General features: G+C 39.7%; 2 protein-coding genes across 2 annotated transcripts in view; both read left to right on the top strand.

The window, feature by feature from the left end:
• The first annotated feature begins 622 nt into the window (after positions 1-622).
• On the top strand, positions 623-9,251 carry LOC145553957 (protein NLRC3-like). The gene is made up of 6 exons (XM_081613059.1): positions 623-744; positions 2,476-2,510; positions 3,255-3,536; positions 5,172-6,930; positions 8,003-8,158; positions 8,562-9,251. Coding segments are annotated over exons 2-5 (2,070 nt in total). The 5' UTR covers positions 623-744; positions 2,476-2,482; the 3' UTR covers positions 8,004-8,158; positions 8,562-9,251.
• A 3,284-nt stretch (positions 9,252-12,535) lies between these two features.
• The window catches only part of LOC108166883 (NACHT, LRR and PYD domains-containing protein 3-like), a 53,786-nt gene continuing 38,409 nt past the window's right edge, over positions 12,536-27,912 (top strand). The window contains exons 1-7 of the mRNA XM_081613389.1: positions 12,536-12,987; positions 13,597-13,712; positions 13,900-13,955; positions 18,022-18,059; positions 18,788-19,069; positions 19,478-20,387; positions 20,736-21,578. Of these exons, the coding sequence (XP_081469515.1) occupies positions 18,029-18,059; positions 18,788-19,069; positions 19,478-20,387; positions 20,736-21,578 (2,066 nt within the window). The 5' untranslated portion in view covers positions 12,536-12,987; positions 13,597-13,712; positions 13,900-13,955; positions 18,022-18,028. The remainder of the gene's footprint in view (positions 12,988-13,596; positions 13,713-13,899; positions 13,956-18,021; positions 18,060-18,787; positions 19,070-19,477; positions 20,388-20,735; positions 21,579-27,912) is intronic.

Genomic DNA, 27,912 nt, shown 5'->3' with positions numbered 1-27,912 from the left:
GTTAAATGTGTGAAGAACCTTGACCCAAAGTGAAGCATTGAGGAAACATTCCTGCACAGCAGAGACACAAACTGATAAACATCTTCCAGTAAAGGCCTACGGCACATTCAGACTTGTTATGCCAGCTATTGAATTTTCTGTTGGAAGATTTATTACATAACTAAAACCCTCCAGGCTAAAAGAGCCCAAAGTTTAAAGATCATTATGATCAGGAATGAAAGACGGAGGTTCAGGTGAGCAAAATTACAGAAAGTTTCTATCAACATTAAACAACAAGATTAAATCAATTTATAAAATCTGTATTTGATAATATTAACATATCAGTCATTCGTGTCAACATGTGGAGAAACTTCAACATTTCAAGGTTCTTGGTTCTTTGGCTCAGATTAGAACCAGCAGAAACTATTATTAGTTTTATTGTTCTTGTGTTTCTGTGCAGAAATGTGTTGGTTGTTAAAGTTCCTTATAGATAAAACTGAAAATTTCCATTAATAAAATATTGATCCAAAAAAATCCTAAATATGTTTTAAAAATTATTAAAAAATGTGAGCTTGTTGTTCTTAGACATCTATTTCCAGGTAACGATGATCAGACAGGATTCCTAACATTTCAACAGGTGAACATACCTCTGCTGTCAGAGGGGGCGGAGCCTCAGGTGGTTGAGTTCTGCAGAATCAGGTCCAGTTCTCCTGTTTGCTCCGACTCAGTTTGTGTGAACAGAAGGAGAAGCAAAGATCTGATCAGGTGAGTTTTAACTCCACTTCCTACTGGTTTCCAGTCCTGACTAGGTTTTCTCTCTCTGAGCTGCTGGACAGAACCATCCAGAACTGGGCCTGGTTCAGGTTCAGGTTCTGATGCAGAGCTGCAGCACCTGATTTCAGTCAGGATCTCTGATTTTCTCTGAGTTTTCATCTGTAACCCAAACAACCAGCTGAGTTTGCTCCCAGTTTTATAGTGGGAGCAAACTGCCACTTTACCAGTGAAGTCAAACTGGAAAATATTTAAATATGAAGTAAATAATTTATTGATCTGAGAGGATTTCTCTGGGCTTCTATCAGTAGAAAATCCAGATTGAATCAGTCTGTGGCGACAAAGGACAGCTGATCATTTCAATCAATTATTGATCAATAATAAGGCATTATCGTGAAATAACACAGCGCCCCCTAGAGTATTTAAAACCATCCACCCCACCCACTGTTGTTATTTAGACCTAAACTGAGTTAAAGGATCAAACCATCAGAACCTATAAAAATACCTGCTGGATCCGTTTATCACACCCAAGAGGAAGTCGGCCATCTTGGATCAAAAATGTTGTGTGTCTGCAGAATTGAATTCTATCTATCTATCTATCTATCTATCTATCTATCTATCTATCTATCTATCTATCTATCTATCTATCTATCTATCTATCTATCTATCTATCTATCTGTCTATCTGTCTGTCTGTCTGTCTGTCTGTCTGTCTGTCTGTCTGTCTGTAAAAAGTGAACTAAAAATGTGAGATTTGAGCTCAGATGTTTAAGCTGAGTTTCTATGATACAAAGAAAACTTTCCTCCACTCTGACTGGACTGTCGCTCTATTTCTGAGGCTCACTCTGTTTTTTGAAATTGTTTTCCAAATATATGCTAAATTATCGATTCCATCACAGTAGTAATTTCTACAAACTCTTATTATTAAGTCTTGCATTTTATTTTATATTTTAATCACTGAATTCTTTCACTGACTGATATTTCCAACATGCATCTTCTCCTTTAGTCTGAACTTGTTTTTATGTAACAAATCAGAGTTCCTGGTGAATTAAGGAAATCTACTTGTTATTAAATATTTTTCTATTGTTGGTTCAGTTTTAAGTGTTTGGGTTTGTTCATCGTGAAACTGAAACTCTTTAGAATCAATGCAATTTTTCCTCTGTGGGTTGGTGGCAAGATTTTGACTTTTGACTCAAATGGCTGCAATGAGTCTTTTAATTTCTAAGTAAAACTGTAGCAAATATGTTTGTTTTGCCATCTGGGAACCAAAGTTGGGCATTTCAAGTCAAAATATCAGAAAACTGTCCTTAACTTTGTCCTCAAGATATTTAAAAACATGATCAGATTTATTTCACCGTCACAGAGAGACAAAGGCAAAGAGGCTTCAGATCTGTTGCATAAAAAAAAGAATCAGCTGGTGCTGCTCCACTGACGATGAGATGGAGATGAACAGGAAATAATTTGTTAACCTGAGAACTAAACACATACATATTATGTCTATGACTAAACACCTGAGCAGGAGGCCAGATTCCTTCCTGGAGGAATTTCTGCAGCTGATACTGCCACCTAGTGGCAGTATCAGTATCAGCAGCAGTATCAGCAGCAGTATCAGCTGCAGAAATAAGTACTTTTTGGGTATTTTTAGTTTCCATTTTAACTGCATAAAATAAAGTAAATTATTTATGAAATAAAGCCTGAAAAATAATGAATTGTTCATATTGTCCAGGTAAAAGATGGCCCAGCTGCAGGAGGTGGATTTCGGTAAGTGATCAGAAGCAGAAATTAAGAATCTTAAAGGAACAAACTGACCAATCACAGCCTGTGTTGCTGCCATGTGATGAAACTCAGCCTCAGTGTGTCTTTATTGTTTTCATGCTTCCTGTTCAGTGAAGCTCTGGTGGAAACATTGTGAGTTTCTGTGAAACCTGAAGGTAAAAACTGAACTCAGATGGAAACAGAACAAAAAGGAACCAAAGTGAAGAACAGGCCAGCAGCTCTGATACTTCAGCAATATTTACTATAATTTATTTATCCAGTAATTACATCATTTATTACTAATTTATTATCTCAGACTTGATGTGCCTTTTATTCCAACATTTAGTGACAGAGATCCTAAAGCTTAGATGAAGACATGGTGATGATGGTAAGGAAAGGAAAATGTTCATTCAATATTTTCATCACAGTATTCACCAATAATATCATAGTTTCCTGTTTTCCTGAAATACTGCAGCTCTATATTTTGAAGGTGTTTTTCTATTATTGTTGTTCCTGCAGTGAGGAAAGAAAGTGATGAAGCAGAAGCTTCATTTGGTCTCATGTAGACAGAATCAGTGGTTGTCACTCAGATATGAGGCAGAAACACAACAACAGGTTTAGACCTGAGGAGCTGATCAACAGACTCTGAATCTCTGGATGGAGCAACATGAATAGTTGATCTTCATCACGTTTTTCTCTCAGACGTCGATTTGAATTAATTATGTTTCTGATTCTGATTTCTCTCTGCAGGACAAAAACTTTTCAAGGTTCGCTCTGAGTTTGTGAGGATAGTTTCTGAGGAAAACATAAAACGACTCCTTGATGGCCTTGAGGCAGATGGGGTCTTTACTCATTCGGAGATTGAGGATATACTGCAAAGGAACCAAACCAGAGCAGACAAGGCCCGCGCCACCATAGATGAGGTGATGAAGAAAGGACAGAGAGCCTGCAGACTGATGATCAAACGTCTTCATCTCATAGATCCAACTCTGTCCAATCAGCTGGGCTTGTCCTCTGACTCCTTTGGTCCAGGTGAGACACACAGTTCATTAAAGCTGCTTTGATAATCTCTACTGTCTTTATGACCGACATGTTACATCTTTATGAGACAAAAACTGAGGAAAACTGTTATTGACATTGGTGAGAGGTTTTCATGTCCTTTTATTTTTATTTTCTTTATTTTGTGTGCATGTTATTGTCTGAGGATACATGTGGTTTAGTTTATACAGTTAATACAGCATTCCTCTGGTTGCGTTTGTTTTCTTCTAGTAGGTGTGACTGTGTGGCTACAATAGAAATCTGCTCATATGCTTCTGGTGCTGCACACTAGATGTAGGGAGAAACTTCAGGTTTCTGCTCTGTTACAATTGGAAGTCTTGACATTTTTACAAAAAGTATAATTCCTTGTTTTTGTCAGTTTATTGGTTTTTCAACTCGGCAAATGAATATATTCATCTGGACAAAATGCAACTTGCATGACAATATTTTATTAATGGTGTTTGTAGCTAAATTAATTGCATAACTGCATTTGTTTGGTGGCTCTTTGATACTTTTTTTTGTCTAATCACTTTTTTGGTGTTTTTCAACTCTGGTCCTCAAGCCACGCTGCCCTGGATGTTTTTTATTTTTTTATTTTCTTAATGCTAACCACAGTAAACCTGTTTAATATGTTAGCTAGGGCTAACACCATCAGCAGAAGCTAACATGAAATTTAAACAATGGAAAATGATGAATTGTTTAAATTTGAAATGAAGCCTATTTGTCTTTCTTATATATTTAACAAAATGTGATCAGATCCTAACCATAAACAGTTTGATTTAGAAACTGAGGTTCATCGCAGCATAAACTTTCCTTTCAGGTCGGCATTTCTAAATGGCAGCAAAGATAATGTTTCTGTCTTCTTCATCCCTTTGGTCCTCTTTGTCTTGTAATTTTTTAATTCCTTTCTATTTCAATGCACTGTGATTCAAAGTGAAAGGGCTGATTGTCACTCAAATGCGCAAAATGTTTCTGATCTGGCTGGACGGAGCTAGTGGCTAGCACTTAGCTTCATCTACCCCGAATGCTTTGCAGCACAAACAACATGCTGACTTCCAAGTGAAACTATTTTGTTTAAATGTATCAAGCTAAATGGCCTACAGTAATTTCAGAAATATGTCTGAAATAAAAGTTGTCTAATGTTACAACTAACAATTAAACACTAACCAAAATCTCATACTTAAGGGTCAGAGGTCGCTCAGAGGAAAACATGTCTGATTATCTGAAATCTTCAACCAGAGAAAACCATACAAGTTTTATTGAGCAAGACAAATTCTAATCATCTCTGTGCAGTAAGAACCTGATTTATTTTTGTTACTTTACATAGTTTTTGTCAGGTTTGAGCTTTTTATTGATTTGCTTGTTTATTTTATCTTTAGCCTCAGTGAACTTATGATTGAGTTTTCTTCAGAAAATCACAAATTTAATCTTGTATTTTCTCCTTCCTCACAGTCTGTAGTTGGAATTCCTTTCTTGTTTAGACATATTGGTATAAAATAATTTTCTATAAATATTGAATTGTGTTTTGTTCATTGAAGTTTATACAGAAACCTCCTCTGAGAATTTCAGAAATAGTCTTTGTTTACATTTAGTTGAAGTGTCTGCTATTGTGTTTCTCTCTTTGTTCAGATTTTGATGTTCGATGTCAAAGTGAACATAAAGAGACTATGAAAAATACATACCAATGTCTTTGTGAAGGCATCATTGAAGCTGGACAGGAAACCTTTCTGAACAAGATCTACACAGAGCTCCACATCACAGAGGGGTTAACTAGTGAGGTCAATGATGAACATGAAGTTAGACAGATTGAAACAGCAACCAGGAAACTAAACAGACCAGAAACAACAATCAGAAGAGAAGACATCTTTAAAGTCGTACCTGGAAATAAGAAACCAATCAGATTGTTGACCATGGGAGTGGCTGGCACTGGGAAAACAGTCTTAACAAAGAAGTTCATTTTGGACTGGGCTGAAGGCAAAACCAACCAGAACATTGATTTTATATTTCCATTCACTTTCAGAGAGCTGAATAACTTGGAGGAAGAAAAGTTCAGCTTGGTGGAACTTATTCATTACCACTTTGAAGATGTTAAAGATGCAGGAATCAGCAGCTTTAAAAAGTTCCAGATTCTGTTAATCTTTGATGGCCTGGATGAGAGTCGACTTCCTCTTAACTTCAAGAAGAATCCGACTCTGATTGATGTTACAAAGTCCACTTCACTGGATGTTCTGCTGACAAACCTCATCACGGGGAAACTGCTTCCCTCTGCTCACCTGTGGATAACCACACGACCTGCAGCAGCCAATCAGATCATACAAAACTGTGTTTTCACGGTGACAGAGGTCAGAGGGTTCACTGACCTCCAGAAGGAGGAGTACTTCAGGAAGAGATTCAGAGATGATGATGATAAGGCCAAGAGCATCATCTCTCACATAAAGAAATCAAAAAGTCTCCACATCATGTGTCACATCCCAGTCTTCTGCTGGATCACTGCTAATGTTCTGGAGGAAATGATGGAGACCAGAGAGGGAGGAGAGCTGCCCAAGACCCTGACTGAGATGTACATAGAGTTCCTGCTGTTTCAGTTCAAAATCAAGAAGGAAAAGTATGAAGATGGAGCTGAAGAAGATCCAGAGAACAGGAAGCTGATCGAGTCTCTAGGAAGACTGGCTTTTGAACAGCTGATGGAGGGGAAAATGATCTTTTCCGACAAAGATCTGAAACAGTGTGGCATTGACATCAAAGATGCTTCGTTGTTCTCAGGAGTTTTCACTCAGATGTTTAAAAAGGACAGAAGGATGCGCAACATCTCTGTCTACTCCTTTGTTCATCTGAGTATCCAGGAGTTTCTGGCTGCCGTCTACATGCTCCACTGCTTCACCAGCAGAAGATCAGAGGTGATCAAGACGTTCCTGGGAGAAGGAAACAATGAAACGTCTCTAGATGAGTTCATGAAGAAAGTCATGGAGAAATCCCTCAGCAGTGAAAATGGCCACCTGGACCTGTTTGTCCGCTTCCTTCATGGTCTCACTGTGGAGTCCAACCAGAGACTCTTAGAAGATCTGCTGGGTCAGACAGAGAACCGTTCAGAAACCATCCAGAGAATCATCACCAACCTGAAGAAGATGAACACTGATAAAATCTCTCCTGCCAAAAGCATCAACATCTTCTACTGTCTGATGGAGATGAACGACGTCTCATTTTATCAGGAGATCCAACGGCTGCTGGATTCAGAAAAGAAACTCTCAGAGTCTGACTGTTCAGCTCTGGCCTTCATGCTGCAGATGTCAGAGGTTCTGGATGAGTTGGACCTGGAGAAGTACAACACATCATCAGATTGGGGACGACTGAGACTGGTTCCAGCTGTGAGGAACTGCAGAAAGGCTTGGTGAGTCCAGATGTTTTCATTGTGTGAATGCTGATTCAGCACTATTGTCCTCCTGTTTCTTCTTTTTTCTTCAAGTTGATTCTGGATGTTTTTGGCCTTTAACTACTTCCTTCATCTTTCCTTCTCCATTTTGTTTTCTTTGCCTTCTTAATAGGTTTCCTTGCTTCTGCTTGATTTTTTTTTATATTCAATTAAATTTTTTAAATAATGCGTTCTTTTCAATAAAAGCTCGATTTCTTTTCCTTATTGCTCCACTGCACTTGTGTCCACCAAGGCACCTCTTTCTTTATGCTCTGATCCTTACTTAGAGGAATTATTATTAGGAAATGAAATCTTACTTTTGTAAAGCTTTGTGTGCAACAAGCTTCAGCAGTTACTGAAATCATTCTCATGTGGTTCACCTGGAAAATAGATTTAAAAATGACTCATCTTCACAATCAGGTTGTTCCTTTATGATAATGTTCCCATTTCTGCAGCGTCTCAGATGAAGGATTCAGAACTTGAACTAAATGACCCAAATCAATCTGACAGAGAAAAGACTCAATATTTTCTAGTTGATAGTTCAGAAACTGAATCACCACAAAATGAGAAAATGATCGACTTTCAGAATCTGAGCTGTAATGAATGTTGTAAAACTCTGAATTAGACGGATTGAAATAAACCGTTTACATCTGTCATACTTAGCAATGAGCTGCAGTTAAAATACAACCAGCAAGAAAAACATCATTAATAGATTAATGAACAAAAACTGGAGACATAAAATATCTGATAAATGATGGTACAGAGCAGTCAGCTGATACTGAGACTGTAAGGAAACATGGAGAGAGAAAAAACATCCGACTGAGTTTAAGATCCTGAGAAACTTTTAGAAAAACTTTGTTGATCAAATGTTCTGGTTCTGCTGGTTTGGACTCTTTAAACCAGTTTGACTGGATCAGATGTTAGAATCAGTTCATCATGTTTCTTTTACATCCAGGGAAATGAATTTCCTACATTTTAATTATTTATTTGTTCATATTTCAGTTTTAACTGCATCCTGTTGGCTTCATCACATCTTTTATTCTTTATTCAGATTGACCTACTGCTGGTTGTCAAAAATCAGCTGTGATTTTCTGGCCTCAGCTCTGAAGTCCAACAGCCTCCGTCTGACAGACCTGGACCTGAGCGGAAACAAAAACCTGAATGATTCAGATGTTCAGCAGCTGAAGGGTCTTGTAAACTCTTTGTGGTAAGTAAATGTTTGTAGTGAGTCCAGCTGCTGTCAGCATGTTGAACTAAACCCAGTTAGCATCAGAGCAAAGCTCCAGTGTTCCCAGTAAAGCTGCAGCTTCTCAGTGTAAGAATGGTTCAAGCTTCCTGATTGGTCACAGAGACAGCAATCAGCCAATCAGAGGAACAGCAGCTTGCTGTGTTCCTGTGTTTGTGTTTGTGTGAAGATGAGTGTTGTTGCTGTGTCCATGTCCTCTCAGTTCAACAGGAAACAACTGATCAGGTTCATCTTGGTCACAGCTCTGAGATCAGTCTGACTGCAGCCTGGAAACCATCTACTGGATGTGCTGCGTCACTGACTGCTGCTGGAGAGGCTGGAAACACTCACTGATCTGATCTCTCCATCCTTCTTCTCTCTGCAGGTGATAATCTCAGTAAAGTAGAGAACGGTCTCTGTGTCCTGCTGATCCTCAGAGGTTGAACCTTCATCACTTTCAGTCTAAAGAGACTCTGACTGGATCATGATGATGACCTCTGACCTCAAAGATTTTCCTCCTGTTTATTTTCTCATGTCTGTCATTTAGTGTCTGATATTGTTTGTCTCTGTTTGTTAGAACAGTTTTCAGGAACATCCAGCATTTTATCTGAAAAAAAGAAAAGATTTTACATATTTTCATAATTTTATAGTCATTCTAAAATCTAAAAATTGAAGTTTTGCATCGTGTTCATTGATTCTCAGAGCTTTAATATTTCTGTTTTTCTTTTGGTGTTTTACTTAAGAGTTTTCTAGAGAACTTTAGGACTTGATGTGTCACATCATGGATCTATAAAGATCCATATTGTGATGTTGCTGAGAGAACCTCAGAGAATCACTGGGATAATGTGCTGATTGGTTCATGTCTTTTTCATTCTGATGTAATGTGGGTTCCAGTTTAATGGTGGGAAAATAAAGATTTAAATAATTTTCTGTTTTTTTTCTGCGCACCTGACTGTGTACAATTATTAACTGCACCTTTATTTTAATCCTTCATGTCGTTTAGCTTATTTTAATTATTTTTTTAAGTTTTCACCTTTAGTTTCAAAGCTTAATTTAGTAAAAACAGAAACCTCCTGTTCAGTTTAGCTGAGCTTTAAGCTTCTAATTCAAGCAAATGTTTATTTTTGTGTTATTCAGACTGAACTTGTTAAAATAAAACGCATGAGAACCATTTAATTACTGAATACTTTTGTTTTTACTCCAAGCTTATTGGTTAAGCTGCTCCAAGCTTATTGTTAAATTGTTAAAATTTACATTGTTTATTTTGAAATAGCTGGCAGGAAGCATATTTACAAGTTTTCCAGCTTTATTGTAGTTTCCACCTTTAGCCACCAGAGGGCATAAAGTCGCTGTTTTAAATGATAAGAATCTGTAGCCCGGCTGCACAGTGGAGCAGTTGGTAGAGCTGTTGCCTTGCAGCAAGAAGGTTGCTGCAAGTTCGATTCCCGGTCTTTCTGGGGAAAGTTTGCATTTCTCCCTGTGCATGCGTGGGTTTTCTCCGGGTACTCCGGTTTCCTCCCACAGTCCAAAAACATGACTGTCAGGTTAATTGGCCTCTCCAAATTGCCCCCAGTGTGAGTGTCTGTGTGCATGGTTGTTTGTCCTGTGTGTCTCTGTGTTGCCCTGTGACAAACTGGCGATCTGTCCAGGGTGACAGATTGACCTACTGCCTCTCGCCCGGAACGTTAGCTGGAGAGGCACCGGCACCCCTCCCGACCCCACCAAGGGACAAGGGTGCAAGTGGATGGATGGAATCTGTAGCGCTTTAGCTAACTGGTTTCCAGCTTCGGATAAGCGGCCTAACTGGTTCCCAGTGAGATAAATGAACGCAGATTCTTCTAATGGTTCACTTCAATGTTTTGAAATGAGCGAAGTTGGTGATGCTAACAAACTCTAGCAGCAGCTTCAGAGGAGCTGTGGCTCCTAAACTGGAGTTCAGCTCCAACAGAGCTGAAACAAAGCTCTACCAGTCTGGTTTAGACGCTAAGATGTTGAGCTTCCGGCCTGAAGGTAGGAGAATATTTATAAAATGTTAAATTATCCTGGAAACAGTCGGAATGATGTTGATGTTTTAGCTGCGGAGCCGCGAACTTGAATTCAATTAATTTCAAACAGGGCGGTTATTGCCCTCTGGTGGACTCGGATGGTAACTACAGCTACTTGATAAAGTTAGAATGTTTACGTACCACATTCACTTCCTGTGAGTAGTTTCAAATTAAGAGCGATATAAACTCTTAATTTCTTTTAACTTTTATATGAAATAGTACATTTTACTTTTGTTTACTCTCTGAAACAATAAACCTTTATTGGAAAGCAGCAAATTAAACTCTAAGGTTTCACGACTTCTATATAATTTTACTATTTCTATAGAAAGTAATAAAAAACAGATAAAACTATTTAAATAACATTAACAGCAGCATCATTTTAATGTAAGTGTGATACATTTGCAGATTAATTCAGTTATACATGGTTTTTGATTAATTCTGATAAATTAATTGTAGACTCAGCAACTAACTACAATTATTTTTTTAGTTAGTTGCCAACTTAACAATAGTAATATTTTAAACTTTATCGTATTTTCACATTCGAACTGATGGAGGTAAGACCAGCTTTCTATCCAGGAGTGTAGAGGATGGAGCATCACCCATGGAGCAGGGTCTCGTGATGGTTTGTCCATCTGTCGCTTCTGAGGTTGCTTTATGAAAAATACCTTAATCTTTTTCTTTCTGTGTCTGATGGAAAGTTGATCTAAGCTGTATTGTTTTTAAAATCAACAAGGTAAAATTGTAGCAGGAAGATTATTTCTGATCACTCTGGATAATTAAATGCTACAAAAATCAATAATGAATTAATCAATCAATCAATCAAATTTTATTTGTATAGCACATTTCAGCACCATGGCATTTCAAAGTGCTTTACATAAAATAAAAACAGCATGTGACATTGAATAAACAGTGAGAAAGAAAAATATATTTTGAAAAGAAAAAAAAAGATTAAAAAAATAAATAAAAACATTAAAACCCGCTCCCTTTTTAGGACTTTAGTTAAATGTTGTTTAACTGGGACTCTAACACTCTGGGACTTTAGTCAAAAACACCGTTTGACAAGGACTCCAATCTCTAGGTTTTTAGTTGAACGCCGTCAACTGGGACTCTAAACCCCATAGGACTTTAGTAAAAAAGCCGTTTAACTGGGGCATTTTCCAGGGGGCTTTACATCATTAGACAGTGTGAAAGGGAAATAAAAAGAAGTTAATAAATAGATGAAAAGTAAAGATAAAAACATTAAAAACATCAAAGACATCAAAACCCACAATCTAAACCTAAGCAACTCTAAACCGGTGGGTTTTAGTTGAGATTTAAAAGCACCCAGTGTTTCAGCTGTTTTACAGTTTTCTGGAAGTTTGTTCCAAATTTGTGGTGCGCAGAAACTGAATGCTGCTTCTCCTCGTTTGGTTCTGGTTCTGGGGATGCAGATCAGACCAGAACCAGAAGATCTGAGGGGTCTAGACGGTTGGTACAAAAATAACAGATCTTTAATGTATTGTGGTGCTAAACTGTTCAGTGATTTATAAACTAACATCAGTATTTTAAAGTCTATCCTCTGAGCTACAGGGAGCCAGTGTAGGGACTTTAAAACTGGTGTTATGTGCTCTATCTTCCTGGTTTTAGTGAGAACCCGAGCAGCAGCATCTGGATCAGCTGCAGCTGTTTGATTGATTTATTAGTCAGACCTGTGAAGACGCTGTTGCAGTAATCAATGCAGCTAAAGATAAACGCATGATGAGTTTCTCTAGATCGTGCTGAGACATAAGTCCTCTAATCCTAGAGATGTTCTTCAGGTGATAGAAGGCCGACTTTGTGACTGTCTTAATGTGGCTCTGAAGGTTCAGGTCAGAGTCCATCACTACTCCCAGGTTTCGGGCTGATCGCTGGTTATTAGTTGTAATAATTGAAGCTGTGCATTGATTCTAGTTCGCTCATCTTTAGGTCCAAAGATAATAACTTCAGTTTTGTTTCTGTTCAGCTGGAGAAAGTTTTGGAACATCCACACATTGATCTGTTCTAAGCATCTATTCAGTGATTGGATGGGTTCAAAGTCACCTGGTGACATTGTGATGTAGAGCTGTGTATAATAATATTCAACAATGATATCAATAATGGATATAGTGATTATGTGATATAGAAAGTAACTCTTATTCTGATTGCAAATGTCAAACATATTAATCAGTAAGATCAGGAACAGAACAGAAGTGTTGTGAGAAAAGAGGAAGTTGTTGTGGACAGAGTTCAGACAGGAAGAATCTTTCACAATTCAGCTGCAAAAAGAGGAATCTTCCAGTAAAGAGGGGTGATTTTATCAGTTCTTGGGAAAAGCTACGTAGGCAAAGCAGTGTAAAGCAGAACCACTTTCTGATGGTTGGGGTTCTGTCTCAAGGACAGACTTCATGTTCACATGGAGAAAAGATGGTGACGACCTTCAGGGTTTGGAGAGAAGAACTGCGGCCCTGAAGAGGCCGAATCACCAGCCAACAGCTTCACAATCTGGATTTACTCTCCAGCTGCCGCTTCACACTGAGGTTTTCTTTTTGTTGGATCCAAGAACTTTCTCAGGTTTTGTCAAGAACAAGTTGAATAATTTTTAAATTCAGTTTTTGGGGCTACATCTGTCCATTGGTGGAAATCAAATTTTTGCCAAGTGTTTTACTCAAAGACTGAATGGACGAACCCAGGAAAGGGATTTCTATGTGGTGTGGGCCTCTTTCCCTCCGTCTCCCTGCATTTAAAAAGTTCACTCAGCCACAGTTTTAGGTAAGAAAATTAAACATGATTCAAGGATTTAAAGATTTTTGCAACTTTTGTATTTTTTTCTGTTTTGCTGGATTTCTTACTGTGTGCTTTAACTGCCAAGTTCTCCAAAAACAAAGCAATAGAGTTCTGGATGTGGAGTTCAACCACATCTCCAGGTCCCAATCGGGTTTTCTGCTGAGCGGCTGCATCACCTGCTCCTACAGTTGAGCCCAGAGCTCCTAGGTAGCCTTAGCATGCAGCTCCAGTCCAGACTGGGCCGACACCATCATCCCAGTCCACACCAGAGGGAAGAATCAGAACCAAACCCAGAGGTTCTGCAGGCAGACAGGAAGACAAAGCAGCGGTTCTGGTGAATCAGGTCCATGTTGAACTGGACCCAACATGGAGACCAGCTTCACTCTTTCTGGGAGAAAATATGAACAAAACCATCAGGAGGAAATTGTAAAGCTTGATCACCAGTTACCAGAACCAGTAGCTGCTGCTGGTTCTGGAGGATGAACCAGTTAGATCCAGACTTGAACAAAAGAATCAGAGAAAAACAATGTCTTTCTCAGGTTGTGTTTGACATGAAATCAGTTTGCTGAACATTTAAATAGTTTTTCTACTCAGTTTGAGGAGCAGAGAGTCGGGCTGGGAGACGAGGTGAAGGTCCAGGAATACAGATCAACTTTAATCTTTATGTGGCAAAAAGAGTTTCTCCAGAATTGGGACATTTAGAGTGAAAGGTAAGAAATAAAATTTATTTTAAAAAGTGTTTTTTTTATTATTCTTAGAACATTTTATTCTATAAAATATACCCAAACGATTAAATTTAATTCAGATGACTAAAACTTTGATTGTAGATGCTGAAGAAAACACAACTCACAAAACCTTCTGTGTAAAAACAAAACTGAAACTAATTTTGTGCTTCAGATCAGCCTCCATTTTGAGCCACTGGATGGATATAATGTGTTGACTTGTTAACAGAGGTAAGTGTTGCTGCTCTGGTTCCAGATAAAATGAAAAGCTTTATTGTGAGACGTTGTTGCTTATAAAGTGATGTTAAGTGAAGGTTGTGGGCTCGATACCTGGCCTTTCTGTATGGAGTTTGCATTTTCTCCCTGTGGGTTTTCTCCGGTTTCCTCTCACAGTCCAAAAACATGACTGTCAAGTTAATTGGTTTGTATAAATTGTCCCTAGGAGTGAGTGTGTGCATGGTTGTCCTGTCCGTCTGTGTTGCCCTGGCGACCAGCCCATGGTGTACCTCTCCTTACCTCTATGGGATAAGGGTGTAAGAAGATGGATGGATGAAGAAACAATGAGAGAAATATTGAACAAACCATAAGCACACAGATTAGTAATTGTGTAATAAACTGATGATCAGCTGTGATCTACCATGACAGCAGCATCTAAAGCTGATCTGTTTGTGTGGAGCAATAATGACCTTCTCAGATTTAACCTAAATAAACTGAGGTGTAACTTTTACAGGTCATGTTTAGAACCTGGATCAGAACCGGCTTTAACCAGTCCACAGATTTCCTCTCTTCCTCCTCACTGAGTTTCATCTTTTTCCAGGTTTTCCTCTTGTTGCTCCTCGCAGCAAGAAGAAACTCGTTGCCTCTCAAAGCACTGCTTCGTTCATATCTTCGTATAATTCATAAGTTGTTGTGTCTGACAGACCGTAGGTTGAAGTTTGATCCTAGAGATAAAGTCTGATACGAAGCATGATTTCACATTTTCTGATTAATTCTGCTGGTTCGTGTCAGATAAATGACAGTAAATAAACTCCATGTTGTATCTGAGGTTGTTTGCCTGTGAGGTCGACTTGGGTCGCCTGAGCTGCTGGTAATGAACCTGGTTGTGGTCATCAGGTTAAACCACAGTAAGAGATAATAACTGAACTCTGCATTCCTCAGAAACATGAATGTACGTCTCACTGCGACAGCTGCTCTGGCCTTCATGTTTAATTTCTTATTCTTCATTATTGTTATGTTCACTGTTAATGTGAGTCACAGACACATCTGTCGGATCTGGAAATAGCATAGTAAAATAATCTAAATTAAAGTTTAATATTTGCTTTAATAAGTAACATAATTAGATAATTGATCTAAACTTTCAAGACAGAAACTAGGTTTAAAGTCAGACTTTAAATCCAAAGCTATACAAATGTATTTACACCTTTTAAACATAATTTATCAGGTCCACTGACCAACCTGGTATTTATGTGAGACCAAAATAAAGTATTACATTAATTATATTATTAGTATTATATAAGCTGTTGCATAATTGTAAAGTGGAAGGAAACTGATGATTTTCAACCAAATTATTCATCAGTCTTCATTTCATCTTAGACTGCAGGTGGTTCAGTTGTTGAAAGCTGATCAGGCTGTGAAGAAGCAACAGCACCCTCTGGAGGAACAACACTATAATGACATCAGAAAATGATGGATCACCTCCAGGGGGCGCTGCTAGGAATTTAGGGTCCCATGACAGAAAATCAAATTGTCTTAATATCTATTTTTTCTTACAATAATTAAAATAAAATTTCTCTAAGCAAAATAATAATTGTAATCTCCAGTAAATGACTAAATAACACAGACGACATAAAGTATTTTATAACAGAATCAGTTGTTCTACAACATTTTAGTGTTTAATGAAATCTTAACTATGAAACACCTTTAGTAGAGAAAACATGATTTAACTTTATTTGTTTAAAATAACACAGAGCCTTTCTGGGACTCTGATCTTCTGTCCTTTTCTCAGTGAAAATAAAAGAACAAAACTTAAACTTAAAGTTTACTTTATATAATATTACACCTTAAAAAAGCTAAATTCGTGTTACTTTTGTTATTAATTGCAATGATTTATTTATTACCAATGCATCTTTAAACAATCTTCAGGTTTATATTTGGGATCAGCAGAGGGCAATGTATATATTGCCCTCTGATGTCCCTGATGTCCATGCGATATATATATATATATATATATGGTCCGGCAGTAAGTCTCCATCCATTTTATTCTGCCGCATCCATCCATTTTCTGCCGCTTATCCAGGGTCGGATCGCGGGGGCAGCAGCTTCAGAAAGGAGGCCCAGACTTCCCTCTCCCCAGCCACTTCTTCCAGCTCCTCCGGGGGAACCCCAAGGCGTTCCCAGGCCAGCCGAGAGACAAAGTCCCTCCAGCGTGTCCTGGGTCTTCCCCGAGGCCTCCTCCCAGAGGGACATTCCCAGAACACCTCACCAGGGAGGCGTCCAGGAGACATCCTGACCAGATGCCCAAGCCACCTCAACTGGCTCCTCTCGACGTGGAGAAGCAGCGGCTCTACTCTGAGTCGTTCCCGGATGACCGAGCTTCTCACCCTATCTCTAAGGGAGAGGCCCAGCCACCCTGGGGAGAAAACCCATTTCGGCCGCTTGTATCCGTGATCTCGTTCTTTCAGTCATGACCCAAAGCTCATTACCACAGATGAGGGTGGGAACGTAGATCGACCGGTAAATCGAGAGCTTCGCTTTTTGACTCCTCTCTCTTCACCACAACGGACCGGTACAGCGCCCGCTTCACGGCAGACGCTGCCCCAATCCACCTGTCGATCTCCCGCTCCCTTCTTCTCTCATTCGTGAACAAAATCCCCAGATACTTAAACTCCTCCACTTGAGGCAGGACGACCCCCGTGACCCGGTGAAGGCACTCTACTCTTTTCCAGCTCAAGACCATGGCCTCGGATTTGGAGGCACTGAGCCTCATCCCGGACACTTCACACTGGGCCGCAAACCGCTCTTGCGAGAGCTGCAGATCACGTTCCGATGAAGCCAACAGGACCACATCATCCGCAAAAAGCAGAGATGCAATTTTAAGGCCACCAAAACGGATCCCCTCAACACCTCGGTTGCGCCTAGAAATTCTGTCCATGAAAGTAATGAACAAAATCGGTGACAAATGGCAGCCTTAACAGTGTCCAACTCTCACCGGAAATGAGCCCAACTTACTGCCGGCAATATGGACCAGACTGACACCAGTCATACAGGAACCTGACAGCCCGTATCAAAGGGCCCGGTACCCCATACTCCCGGAGAACACCCCACAGAACTCCCCGAGGAAGCCTTCCCGAACTCCTTCTCCAAGTCCACAAAACACATGTAGACTGGTTGGGCGAACTCCCATGCACCCACCAGGACCCTACTGAGGGTGTAGAGCTGGTCCAGTGTTCCACGACCAGGACAAAAACCACACTTCTCTTCCTGAATCCGAGGTTTGACTATCCGACAGACCCTCCTCTCCAGGACCCCTGAATAGACCTTACCAGGGAGACTTAAGAGTGTGACCCCCATGTAATTGGAGCACACCCTCCAGTCCACCACCCCAGTCTGCCAATCCAGGGGAACTGCCCCTGATGTCCATGCGATATTGCAGAGTCGCGTGAGCCAACACAACCCTATAACATTCAGAGGCTTATGGAACTCCGGGCAGATCTCATCCACCCCGAGGGGCCTGCCACCGAGGAGCTTTTTGACCACCTCGGCGACCTCGTCCACAGAGATTGGAGAGCCCAACCCAGAGTCCAGAGGTTCAGCTTCCTCAACAGAAGGCATATTGTTGGGATTGAGGAGGTCTTCAAAGTATTCCGCCCACCGGCCCACAACGTCCTGAGTTGAGGTCAGCAGCACACCATCCCCACTATAAACAGTGTTGGTGCTGCACTGCTTTCCCCTCCTGAGATGCCGGATGTTGGACAAGAATCACCTCGAAGCCGTACGGAAGTCTTTCTCCATGGCCTCTCCAAACTCCTCCCATGCCCGAGTTTTTGCCTCTGTGACCACTTAAGCCGCATGCCGCTTGAAGTAAAATATGATAAACTAATAATCATATAAATGATTTTTTTTAAAGTCAGTCAGTTTTACATACTGATTTTTTATGGGTTCCACAGTTAGCTATTTTTTTTCTGGTGGGGAGCGTGTATCAATCTGGTATATCTAATTTCCATCCAAAAGTTATAATAGCAAAGTAAATTATTTATGAAATAAAGTCTGAAACATAATGAATCTTCCTGTTTTCCAGATAAAAGATGACACAGCAGGAAGTCCAGCAGGATTTCGGTAAGTGATCAGAAGAAGAAATTAACCATCATAAAGGAACAAACTGACCAATCACAGCCTGTGTTGCTGTCATGTGATGAAACTCAGCCTCAGTGTCTTTATTGTTTTCATGCTTCCTGTTCAGTGAAGCTCTGGTGGAAACATTGTTTCTGTGAAACATGAAGGTAAAAACTGAATTCAGATGGAAACAGAACTAAAAGAAACCAATGAGAAGAACAGGCCAGCAGCTGATACTTCAGCAATAATTACTATAATTTATTTATCCAGTAATTACATAATTTATTACTAATTTATTATCTCAGATAAAAAGACTTGCTGTGTCTTTTATTCTAACATTTGGTAACAGAGATGCTAAATCTTAAGAGATGGAGATGAAGAAAGGAAAGTGATTAAAATACTTAATTATTCAACATTTTCATCACAATATTCACCAATAATATCAGTTTCCTGTTTTCCTAAAATACTGCAGCTCTATATTTAGGAGTTTCTTTTATTGTTCTTCCTGCAGTGAGGAAAGAAAGTGATGAACCAGAAGCTTCATTTGGTCTCATGTAGATAGAATCAGTGGTCGTCACTCAGATATGAGGCAGAAACAACAACAGGTTTAGACCTGAGGAGCTGATCAACAGACTCTGAATCTCTGGATGGAGCAACATGAATAGTTGATCTTCATCATGTTTCTCTCAGACATCAGTTTGAATGAATCTGTTTCTGATTTCTATCTGCAGAGGAAAAACTTTTCAAGGTTCGCATTGAGTTTGTGGAGAGAGTTTCTGAGGAAATCCTGACTCAGCTCCTCGATGGCCTTGAGGCAGATGGCATCTTTAAACGTTCAGAGAAAGAAGAAATACTTCAGAAGAACCCAATCAGAGCAAACAAGGCCCGCGACACCATCGATGCTGTGATGAAGAAAGGACAGAGAGCCTGCAGACTGATGATCAAACGTCTTCATCAAATAGATCCTACCCTGTCCAATCAGCTGAGTTTGTCCTCCGATTCCTCTGATTTAGGTTAGTCCCTTCACCAATCATGACTCAGTTAAAGTGAACTCGTCCAACTAAATGGAGCATTATGGTCTGACAGCTCATGCTGAGCTGTAGGTCAAAATCTATGGAAAGATTTTCCTGCAGATTTAATAGGAGGCGACTCCCCGTGTGAAAACACTTCAAATATTCAGCATTATGTTTGTAGTCCAGTCAACTTATTAATATGCAAAGCTGTACTGTTCAGCTCCATGACTAGTTTTTTATGATTTGAATGTTTCAGGTTTCTTCTGAATGAAATCCTCCACATGGTCTATTATTGAAATGAGCTCTTTGTTTAAACATCCTGATATAGAAACAATCAAATTAAAATTCAATGGATTGAATCGTAATTTGTTGAAGTGTTTCATCTTGTGTCTTTATCTCTTTGTTCAGATTTTGATGATCGATGTCAACATGACCTCAAAGAGTCTCTAAAGGACACCTTCCAATCTATCTTTGAAGGCATTGCGATACGTGGAGAGAAAACCTCTCTGAATGATATTTACACAGAGCTCTTCATCTTAGAAGGAGGAAGTGCAGGGGTCAATCAGGAACATGAGGTCAGACAGATTGAAACAGCATCCAGTATTCAAGGAACAAAAATAAAACGGGAAGACATCTTTAAACCCAACCCTGGTAGGAAGCATCGGATAAGAACAGTGATGACCATGGGAGTGGCTGGCATTGGCAAAACACTATTAACACAGAAGTTCACTCTGGACTGGGCTGAAGGCAAAACCAACCAAGACATTGATTTCATATTTCCATTCACGTTCAGAGAACTGAATAACTTGAAAGAAGAAACTTTCAGCCTGGTGGAACTGATTCATCACTTCTTTGACAAAATTAAAGATGCAGGAATCTGCAGCTATAAAAAGTTCCAGGTTCTCTTCATCCTTGATGGCCTGGATGAGAGTCGACTTCCTCTGGACTTCAAGAAGAATCCAGTCCTGACTGATGTTAAAAAGTCTACTTCACTGGATGTTCTGCTGACAAACCTCATCAGGGGGAAACTGTTTCCTTCTGCTCTCCTCTGGATAACCACACGACCTGCTGCAGCTGGTTTGATCCCAGATAACTCTATTGACATGGTAACAGAGGTCAGAGGGTTCACTGACCCCCAGAAGGAGGAGTACTTCAGGAAGAGATTCATAAATGATGAAGAAAAGGCCAGCAGGATCATCTCCCACATCCAGAAATCAAAAAGTCTCCACATCATGTGTCACATTCCAGTCTTCTGCTGGATCACTGCTAATGTTCTGGATAATGTGATAAAGACCAGAGAGGGAGGAGAGCTGCCCAAGACCCTGACCAGAGGCGCAAAAAGTGGGTATGCAGGGTATGCAACGCATAGGGGCGCAGCACCAGAGGGGGCGCCAAAACCCCGTCTGGAGGGGGCGGCGCGCCGATGATGTCTTCCCGTACACTTTTGCGCGCCTTACGCTCCTTCACCTCGCGCACATAACGAGGTAAATGTAGCGAGTTTTACCCTTCACGTATCGTCGCCTCGGGGGGGGGGGGGGGGGGCTGGGGGTGGAGTGGCTGAGTTAGCGTCGCTCCTTCACCCTGACGTTCCTTCCCTCGGTCGGGGGGAGGGGGGGCGCCGATCTATGTTTTCGCATCCACCTGAATAATGTGTAGTTGCGCCACTGACCCTGACTGAGACGTACATAGAGTTCTTGTTGGTTCAACTCTCAATCAAGGAGGACAAATATGAAGAAATAGCTGAAGAATATCCAGAAAACAGGAAGCTGATTGAGTCTCTAGGTAGTCTGGCTTTTGATCAGCTGCTGAAGGGAAACCTGATCTTCTATGACAAAGACCTCAAACGGTGTGGCATCAAGATCAAAGATGCTGCGTTGTTCTCCGGAGTTTTCACCCAGATGTTTAAAAAGGAGAAAGGGATGCGCAACAAATCCATCTACTCTTTTGTCCATCTGAGCATCCAGGAGTTTCTGGCTGCCGTCTACATGCTCCACTGCTTCACCAGCAGAAGATCAGAGGTGATCAAGACGTTCCTGGGAGAAAAATACAATAAAACATCTCTAGATGAGCTCATGAAGAAAGTCATGGAGAAATCCTTCTGCAGTAAAAATGGCCACCTGGACCTGTTTGTCCGCTTCCTTCATGGTCTCACTGTGGAGTCAAACCAGAGACTCTTAGAAGATCTGCTGGGTCAGACAGAGAACAGTCCAGAAACCATCCAGAGAATCATCACCAACCTGAAGGAGATGAGCAGTTATTATATCTCTACTGACAGACGCATCAACATCTTCTACTGTCTGATGGAGATGAACGACGTCTCATTTTATCAGGAGATCCAACGGCTGCTGGATTCAGGGAAGAAACTCTCACTGACTGACTGTTCAGCTCTGGCCTTCATGCTGCAGATGTCAGAGGAGGTTCTGGATGAGTTGGACCTGGAGAAGTACAACACATTACCAGGTGGACGACATAGACTGGTTCCAGCTGTGAGGAACTGCAGAAAGGCTCGGTGAGTCCAGATGTTTTCACTGTGTGAATGCTGATTCAGCACTATTGTCCTGTTTCTTCTTCTTTCTTCAAGTTGATTCTGGATGTTTTTGGCCTTTCACTACTTCCTTGATCCTTTGGACCATTTCTTTTAGAAACTTTATTTTTTGTTACTGTTGCAGTTTTAGAAATATAAATAAGCTAAACATTCAGACTCACACTAACAATTGTCTTTGTCCAGCTCCATCTTGTTGGACAAAGACAATTGAATAATAATAAAGAGTAAAACCCAATGTGAGTAAATTCACAATAAAAAAAGGTAATTAAATTGATCATACATTTGGTGTCAGGATCAGGTGGACATTTCATCCATTCATTTTCTGTACACCCTTGTCCCTTAGTGGGGTCGGGAGGGTCGCTGGCACCTCTCCAGCTAACGATCCGGGAGAGAGGCGGGGTACACCCTGGACAGGTTGCCAGTCTATTGCAGGGCAACACAGAGACAGACAGGACACACAACCATGCACACACACACACTCACACCTAGGAAGAATTTAGAAAAACCAATTAACCTGACAGAATCCAGAACAAGTTTCATCACCACAGAGAGCGACTAATTTTGAAGTCCTTCTGACATGAAGTACAACAAACCAAGAGAAGAACAGAAAGCTTTACCCAGAATGCACCTGGAGACAATAAGAATGATTCATTTGTAGTTTTGTGTCATAAAGTTAAACATAGGACTGAAAATAAAGCCAGTCATATGGCACAACATTTTATTCAATATTTTACACTCACTATGTCACTAAAATGAGTCAGTCTGGTAAGGTTTTTAGCAACCATGAATCAACAATTTTGCACCCTACTATATAAGCTACTGGGGTATCATAAATTGTTTGCAACAGTTGAGGGCTTTCCTTTACACTTCTCATCAGATGTTATAAAGAAAATTTGGATCCCTGAAGGCATGTTCTGCCTCCCATGTGGGCCCCCTGTAGGTCCAGGCTGGGGGCCTGCTGCAACCCCCACCCTATCCTATCTGTTGCTACTCCCTGATATGATGTTACAAATATGTTGGAATTGTGGGAGGAACTGTCTGATGTTGATTTCTAAATCAACACCAGAATGAGTGTTGAGTTAGACTGCTGGAGTTCATTTAGAAATTAACACTGGACTGGAATGCTTTTTGTTTAACTCTTTGGAACTCTTTAGTGAGTGTTAGGGAAACTAACACTCACCAACACTCATGTTGTTGAATTAACACAGTATTTTGGAAATCTGACACTTCCAAATTTGCTGTGCAGACACAGACCTGCAGGCAAGGGCTGGTCCTAGACGGGGGCTTACGGTGGTACTGAGGAAATTATACTAAATGTGTTTTGCTAACATTTAATGGTAGATTTTTTTTAACCTTCACAATTTTACTTTAACAATGAATTAATAATTATAGTACTGCACTGTTAGCTGCTGTCTTGAGATAAGATGACATTTTCCATTTGCTAGACCAGGATCTGCAACCTGAATCTCTGGAGACACAAGTGGCTTTTTGCCTCACTTAATATATCAAATGATGAAATATAGCTGGTCAATTTGGTGTAGAACCAGCCTCCAAAGTAAACAGTAAAGACTTTTATGAAAATATATTTTTAACCAGCTACAAAGGGCCAGACTTGTATAATCAGCAGCTTTAATCAGATGGCAATTTGTAATGGAAAATATTATGCTTAGTGGCTTTTTCCAATGGGCAGTTTTAAGTGGCAATGCAGTACTTAATTAATTTAGAATTATTTTTGTGAAATTTATGAATGGAAATTGTGTACAGCATTGGCTTTATTTATTTGAAGATTGTTTTGTAGTTGTTCAGTACAAAATGTTGTATGTGTACAAAATATTTGGATCAATAATGGGTTAGTATGAGCCTGGTAATAAGTCTTGTTAGTTACTCTTGTTGCTCTGTTTTGAAGTTTGATTAGTGACTGTTGTGTTGTTTTGTAATTAATTTAACAAACCTCTGGAGTCACTTAATAAGGTAAAACTAAAGGACAGTGCAGAATATTAGGCTGTTTCTTTGTGAACAGAAAGGTGTTGGTGATAGACCCACTTCATGAACTGTGAACCAAAATAGTAAAACCCTGACTCATAATTTCTACTTTTCCATAGATGAACATACATTCTTGTTTAAAGAAAAAAGGCCAACAGCCACATAATGATCAGATAAAAATCAGGGTAATGTAATTTCTACATATGATTTTCAAATAAAGTTCAGGTTAATGATAAATAGAGAACTAGTCATTAACCCAAACTTCTACCTTGATAATAAATTGGCTCTGGGTTTATTAATCTTATTAATTTAATAAAATGTTCTTCAAATGAAACGGATAGTTTTGACTTTATTCTAATTTCCAGGGCAGCAGACCCCACTAGGACTGTGTCACTACACAGCTGCTTATCTCTTGTTAATATTAGTAGATGTTGGCAGGTATGATGTAGTCAGATTATGTTTCACATATTTACAGCTCTGGAAAAAATGACCAGTTCTCTGATTTTACTCTTCATGGGTACATGTTGAAGTAAAATGAACATTGTTTAACTACTGACAACATGTCTCTGAAATTCCAAGCAAAAATTTAGTATTTTCAGAAAATGAGAAATTGTCATATGGTGGGGTTGAGGTGGTGGTGAGAGACGCAGGTAGACCCAGGATGAAAATGGTGATATTTAATGAAGGAAGCTCAACAGTACAATACAGGCGGCACGGCAGAGAATATAGCACGCAGCTAATACCGGTAGCACTGAAACACAGAAGACTGACAACTAGAGCTGACACCGACACAGGACTTCCCAGTTCTACTGTGCCCGCTAACTAACAGACCAGGACGTAAGACATACATTTGACAAACTTGGACAAGGACCCGACAAAGAACACAGACAACAGGTGAGACTAAATACACATGGGGTAATCGAGGGAACGAGACACACCTGGGAGACAATCAACGGGGAAGACGCAGAGACAGGACTCACAGGGATCAGGATCACACAGAAAAAACTCAAAAACAAACACAGAGAAACACGGATCATGCCAGAAATGGTCAAATTAACAAAAAAGATGCAGTGCTTTCAGACCTCAAATAAGTCTGAAAGTATTTGTTTCTAAATGAATATAAACAAGTTTATATTCATTTAGAAACAACTAAACTAAGATTTTAACTCAGGAAGATTTCAGAAATCAATATTTGGTGGAATAACCAGGAGGTTTTCAATGGTGTTCAGTACAGTGGTCTCTTCATTTTTTTCCAGAGCTGTATGTAGTTCTTAACAGTTTTAGTTGGAGAAAACTATTTAATTTCATGTGTGAATGTATGTAAATAAGCAATGAGATTTAGAAAAATGCAACAACGAATATCTTCTTTTGGGTCTTAGCCCTGCTTGGGGCTAAGCCCCTCTAAAGGTCACATCCTAGAATCGCCCCTGTTGGGCACCCCTATTAATCTTAATTATATTTATTTCTAAATATTTGGGTGTTTGCAACAGCTATTTCAGTTTGATATATCTAATAACTGATGGACACAGTAATATTTCAATATTGAATTGAGGATTATTGTACTAACAGAAAATGTGAAATATGCATTAAAACAAAATTTGACACTTGCTACCCACTGTAAAATTTGGTGGAGGTTCCATCATGCTTCGGGCTGTGTGGCCAGTGCCGGCACTGGGAATCTTGTTAAAGTTGAGGGTCGCATGAATTCCACTCAATATCAGCAGATTCTTGAGAATAATACTCAAGATTCAGTTACGAAGTTCGAGTTACGCCGGGGATGGATATTTCAGCAAGAAAATGATCCAAAACACCGCTCCAAATCTACTCAGGCATTCATACAGAGGAATAATTACAATGTTCTGGAATGGCCGTCCCAGTCCCCAGACCTGAATATCATTGAACATCTGTGGGATGATTTGAAGCGGGCTGTCCATGCTCGGCAACCATCGAACTTAACTGAACTGGAATTGTTTTGTAAAGAGGAATGGTCAAAAATACCTTCATCCAGGATCCAGGAACTCATTAAAAGCTACAGGAAGCGATTAGAGGCTGTTATTTTTGCAAAAGGAGGATCTACTAAATATTAATGTCTCTTTTGAGGAGCCCATATTTTTGCACCTGATCATGATTAAATCAATTCTTCCGCTCTGTCGGGTTGCCGTCCTCACCTGACATCTGATTCCTTTCAGTTTGGATATTACTTTATTAATCTCCTCCTCAGTCATTAGTTAGTCGATTATTTTGACTGACTGCAGCTGAAGGTCTAAGTCTGAAGACATGAAGCCTGGCCTAGAACCAGAACCTGGACTTTGATCAGGAACTCCACAGACTCGCTGTCGGGTCAAACTCAGTAAATTGAAGATCAGATGTTGATCAGATGATGACATCACTGCTATATTTTAGTCTGTTTATGATCCAGATTGATTTCATTAGAGATTCTGTTCTGGCAGCTGAAGGAGGAACAGCTTATCCTGCTCTCTCCCATCCTTACTGATAACTTTGCTTGTGAATTATTTTTAAAGTCACAATTTTTATGGTTTTATTCACATTATCGACATCATAACTGGATTACTTCAAACCTAAAGACCGGGAGATTTTCTCACTTTTATTTTTACCTCGTCCAACCCCAAGGACATTAGCAGTATTCTACAATGACTTCAGTTTTTAGAAACAAAGATTCAACGTTTCTCAGGAAGTGAATCACTAAAGAGAGTCGGGCTGCACCTGAGCCGCCTGAAAATGCTGGTGGAGAATTCGGGTCAGAGAGAAAGACGGACGGACTCTTCCTCCTCCCAGCTTGATAGAATGGATCAACAGATTCGCCTCAGCACAACTCTCCTTAGCGCTAACATAGCAAACCTCACTTCATCTAAGCCACCTGCCTCTGACCTCCCTAAGGATCCAGAACTCACAGTTTCTGTGGTCTGAGATCGGGGTCCAGATATTATCTTTACACCAGTCTTCCTCCAAAATGTGTCTGGCCCTTCGACATTGCATAGCAGGACAATACCTGTCTGGATCACTACAAGAAGTTACAAAAAACAGAAATACAAAAAGCAGCGGCCTTAATTCAAACCTCAGACTGATCCCCTGTCTAAAGGAACCTCAAACTGAAGAGCTTTCAGCCTCCAAGTCACTTAAATTGGCTCTTTTAAATACCAGATCTCTCTGTGCTAAAGCTCTATTAATTAATGATTTCATCACTGAGCATAATATTGATGTTTTATTTCTGACAGAAACATGGCTAAATGACTATAATGAAGCAATCGTACTAATTGAATGAACGCCTCCTATGTACAATTTTTTTAAGTGAAAATAGAAAACACAAAAAAGGAGGAGGCGTGGCTTCAATATTTAAGAATACCATGAACTGTAGTAAAATCTCTCTGGGTAATTTTATGTCTTTTGAATATCTTGGAATTGAGGTAAAAGGCCACAAACGAACTTTGACACTAACTCTATACAAAACTCCAACATATGTGGAACATTTCTTTGCGGACTTCAATGAACTTCTATCTCTCATATGTATTGATTACGATTGTTTGATAATTGTCGGTGATTTCAACATTCATGTTGACAACCCCCAAGACCGAGGGGCTAAAAAACTCTGTAATATATTAGAGAGTTTTGGTCTAACACAGTGATTCTCAACCTTTTTTGGGCCAGCGCCCCCCTAGCCCTTATCCAGGTCCCTCACCGCCCCCCACCAAAGAATTTGCAGGCTACTTTGCACTGACTATTATTATATCATTAATATTTCTATCACTATTGTAGATGTTTTGATTTTTATACTTGTTTCTGTATTTATCATCAAAATTTATTTCCCAGAGAACAAAAAAGTCATGGGAATAGAAATTATTTTCACAGGCGTCTACAAAAAATGCAATGAACATTCAAGTTAAAATTGGTAGGCCTAACAGCAGCCAATCAGAGTGGAAAAAATATTCTTATTTTGTGCCATTTTCTAGTTATTAAATATTACACAAAATGACCAGATAAATGATGTTCAACATGCCAGTTTAAACTTTGAACTATTTGCAAAATGACTGAGCTCTGCAACATTAAAACATGGATAGAACTGTAACTACATTAATCATAGCTCTTCTTCTCTTCAGTGTTTCTGTGAGTTTATGGTGGTGCAGCTCTGTGCTGCCTTCAGGAGAATGGGGCATCAGAGTATCATCCATAAAACTTGACCCACATGGCATTTACTGTGCAAACCAGAGCTTTCAGTGGAAAAACAAAAGTTCCAGGTCCTTTTAATGCCATACAAATATGAGACAGAAACATGGATTATATCTTTATATAGATCTGT

This window comes from Poecilia reticulata, chromosome 2, assembly GCF_904066995.2.
Source record: "Poecilia reticulata chromosome 2, P_reticulata-male-v2, whole genome shotgun sequence".
NCBI lineage: Eukaryota > Metazoa > Chordata > Actinopteri > Cyprinodontiformes > Poeciliidae > Poecilia > Poecilia reticulata.
The sequence above is the reverse complement of the archived record's forward strand: the minus strand, read 5'-3'. Positions and strand labels throughout refer to the sequence as shown.

Coding starts and splice junctions, on each gene's coding strand:
- LOC145553957 (XM_081613059.1), top strand. CDS start 2,483: ATGGCCCAGCTGCAGGAGGTGGATTTCG. Junction 2,511..3,254: donor GCTGCAGGAGGTGGATTTCG/GTAAGTGATCAG, acceptor TTCTCTCTGCAG/GACAAAAACTTTTCAAGGTT. Junction 3,537..5,171: donor CTCTGACTCCTTTGGTCCAG/GTGAGACACACA, acceptor CTCTTTGTTCAG/ATTTTGATGTTCGATGTCAA.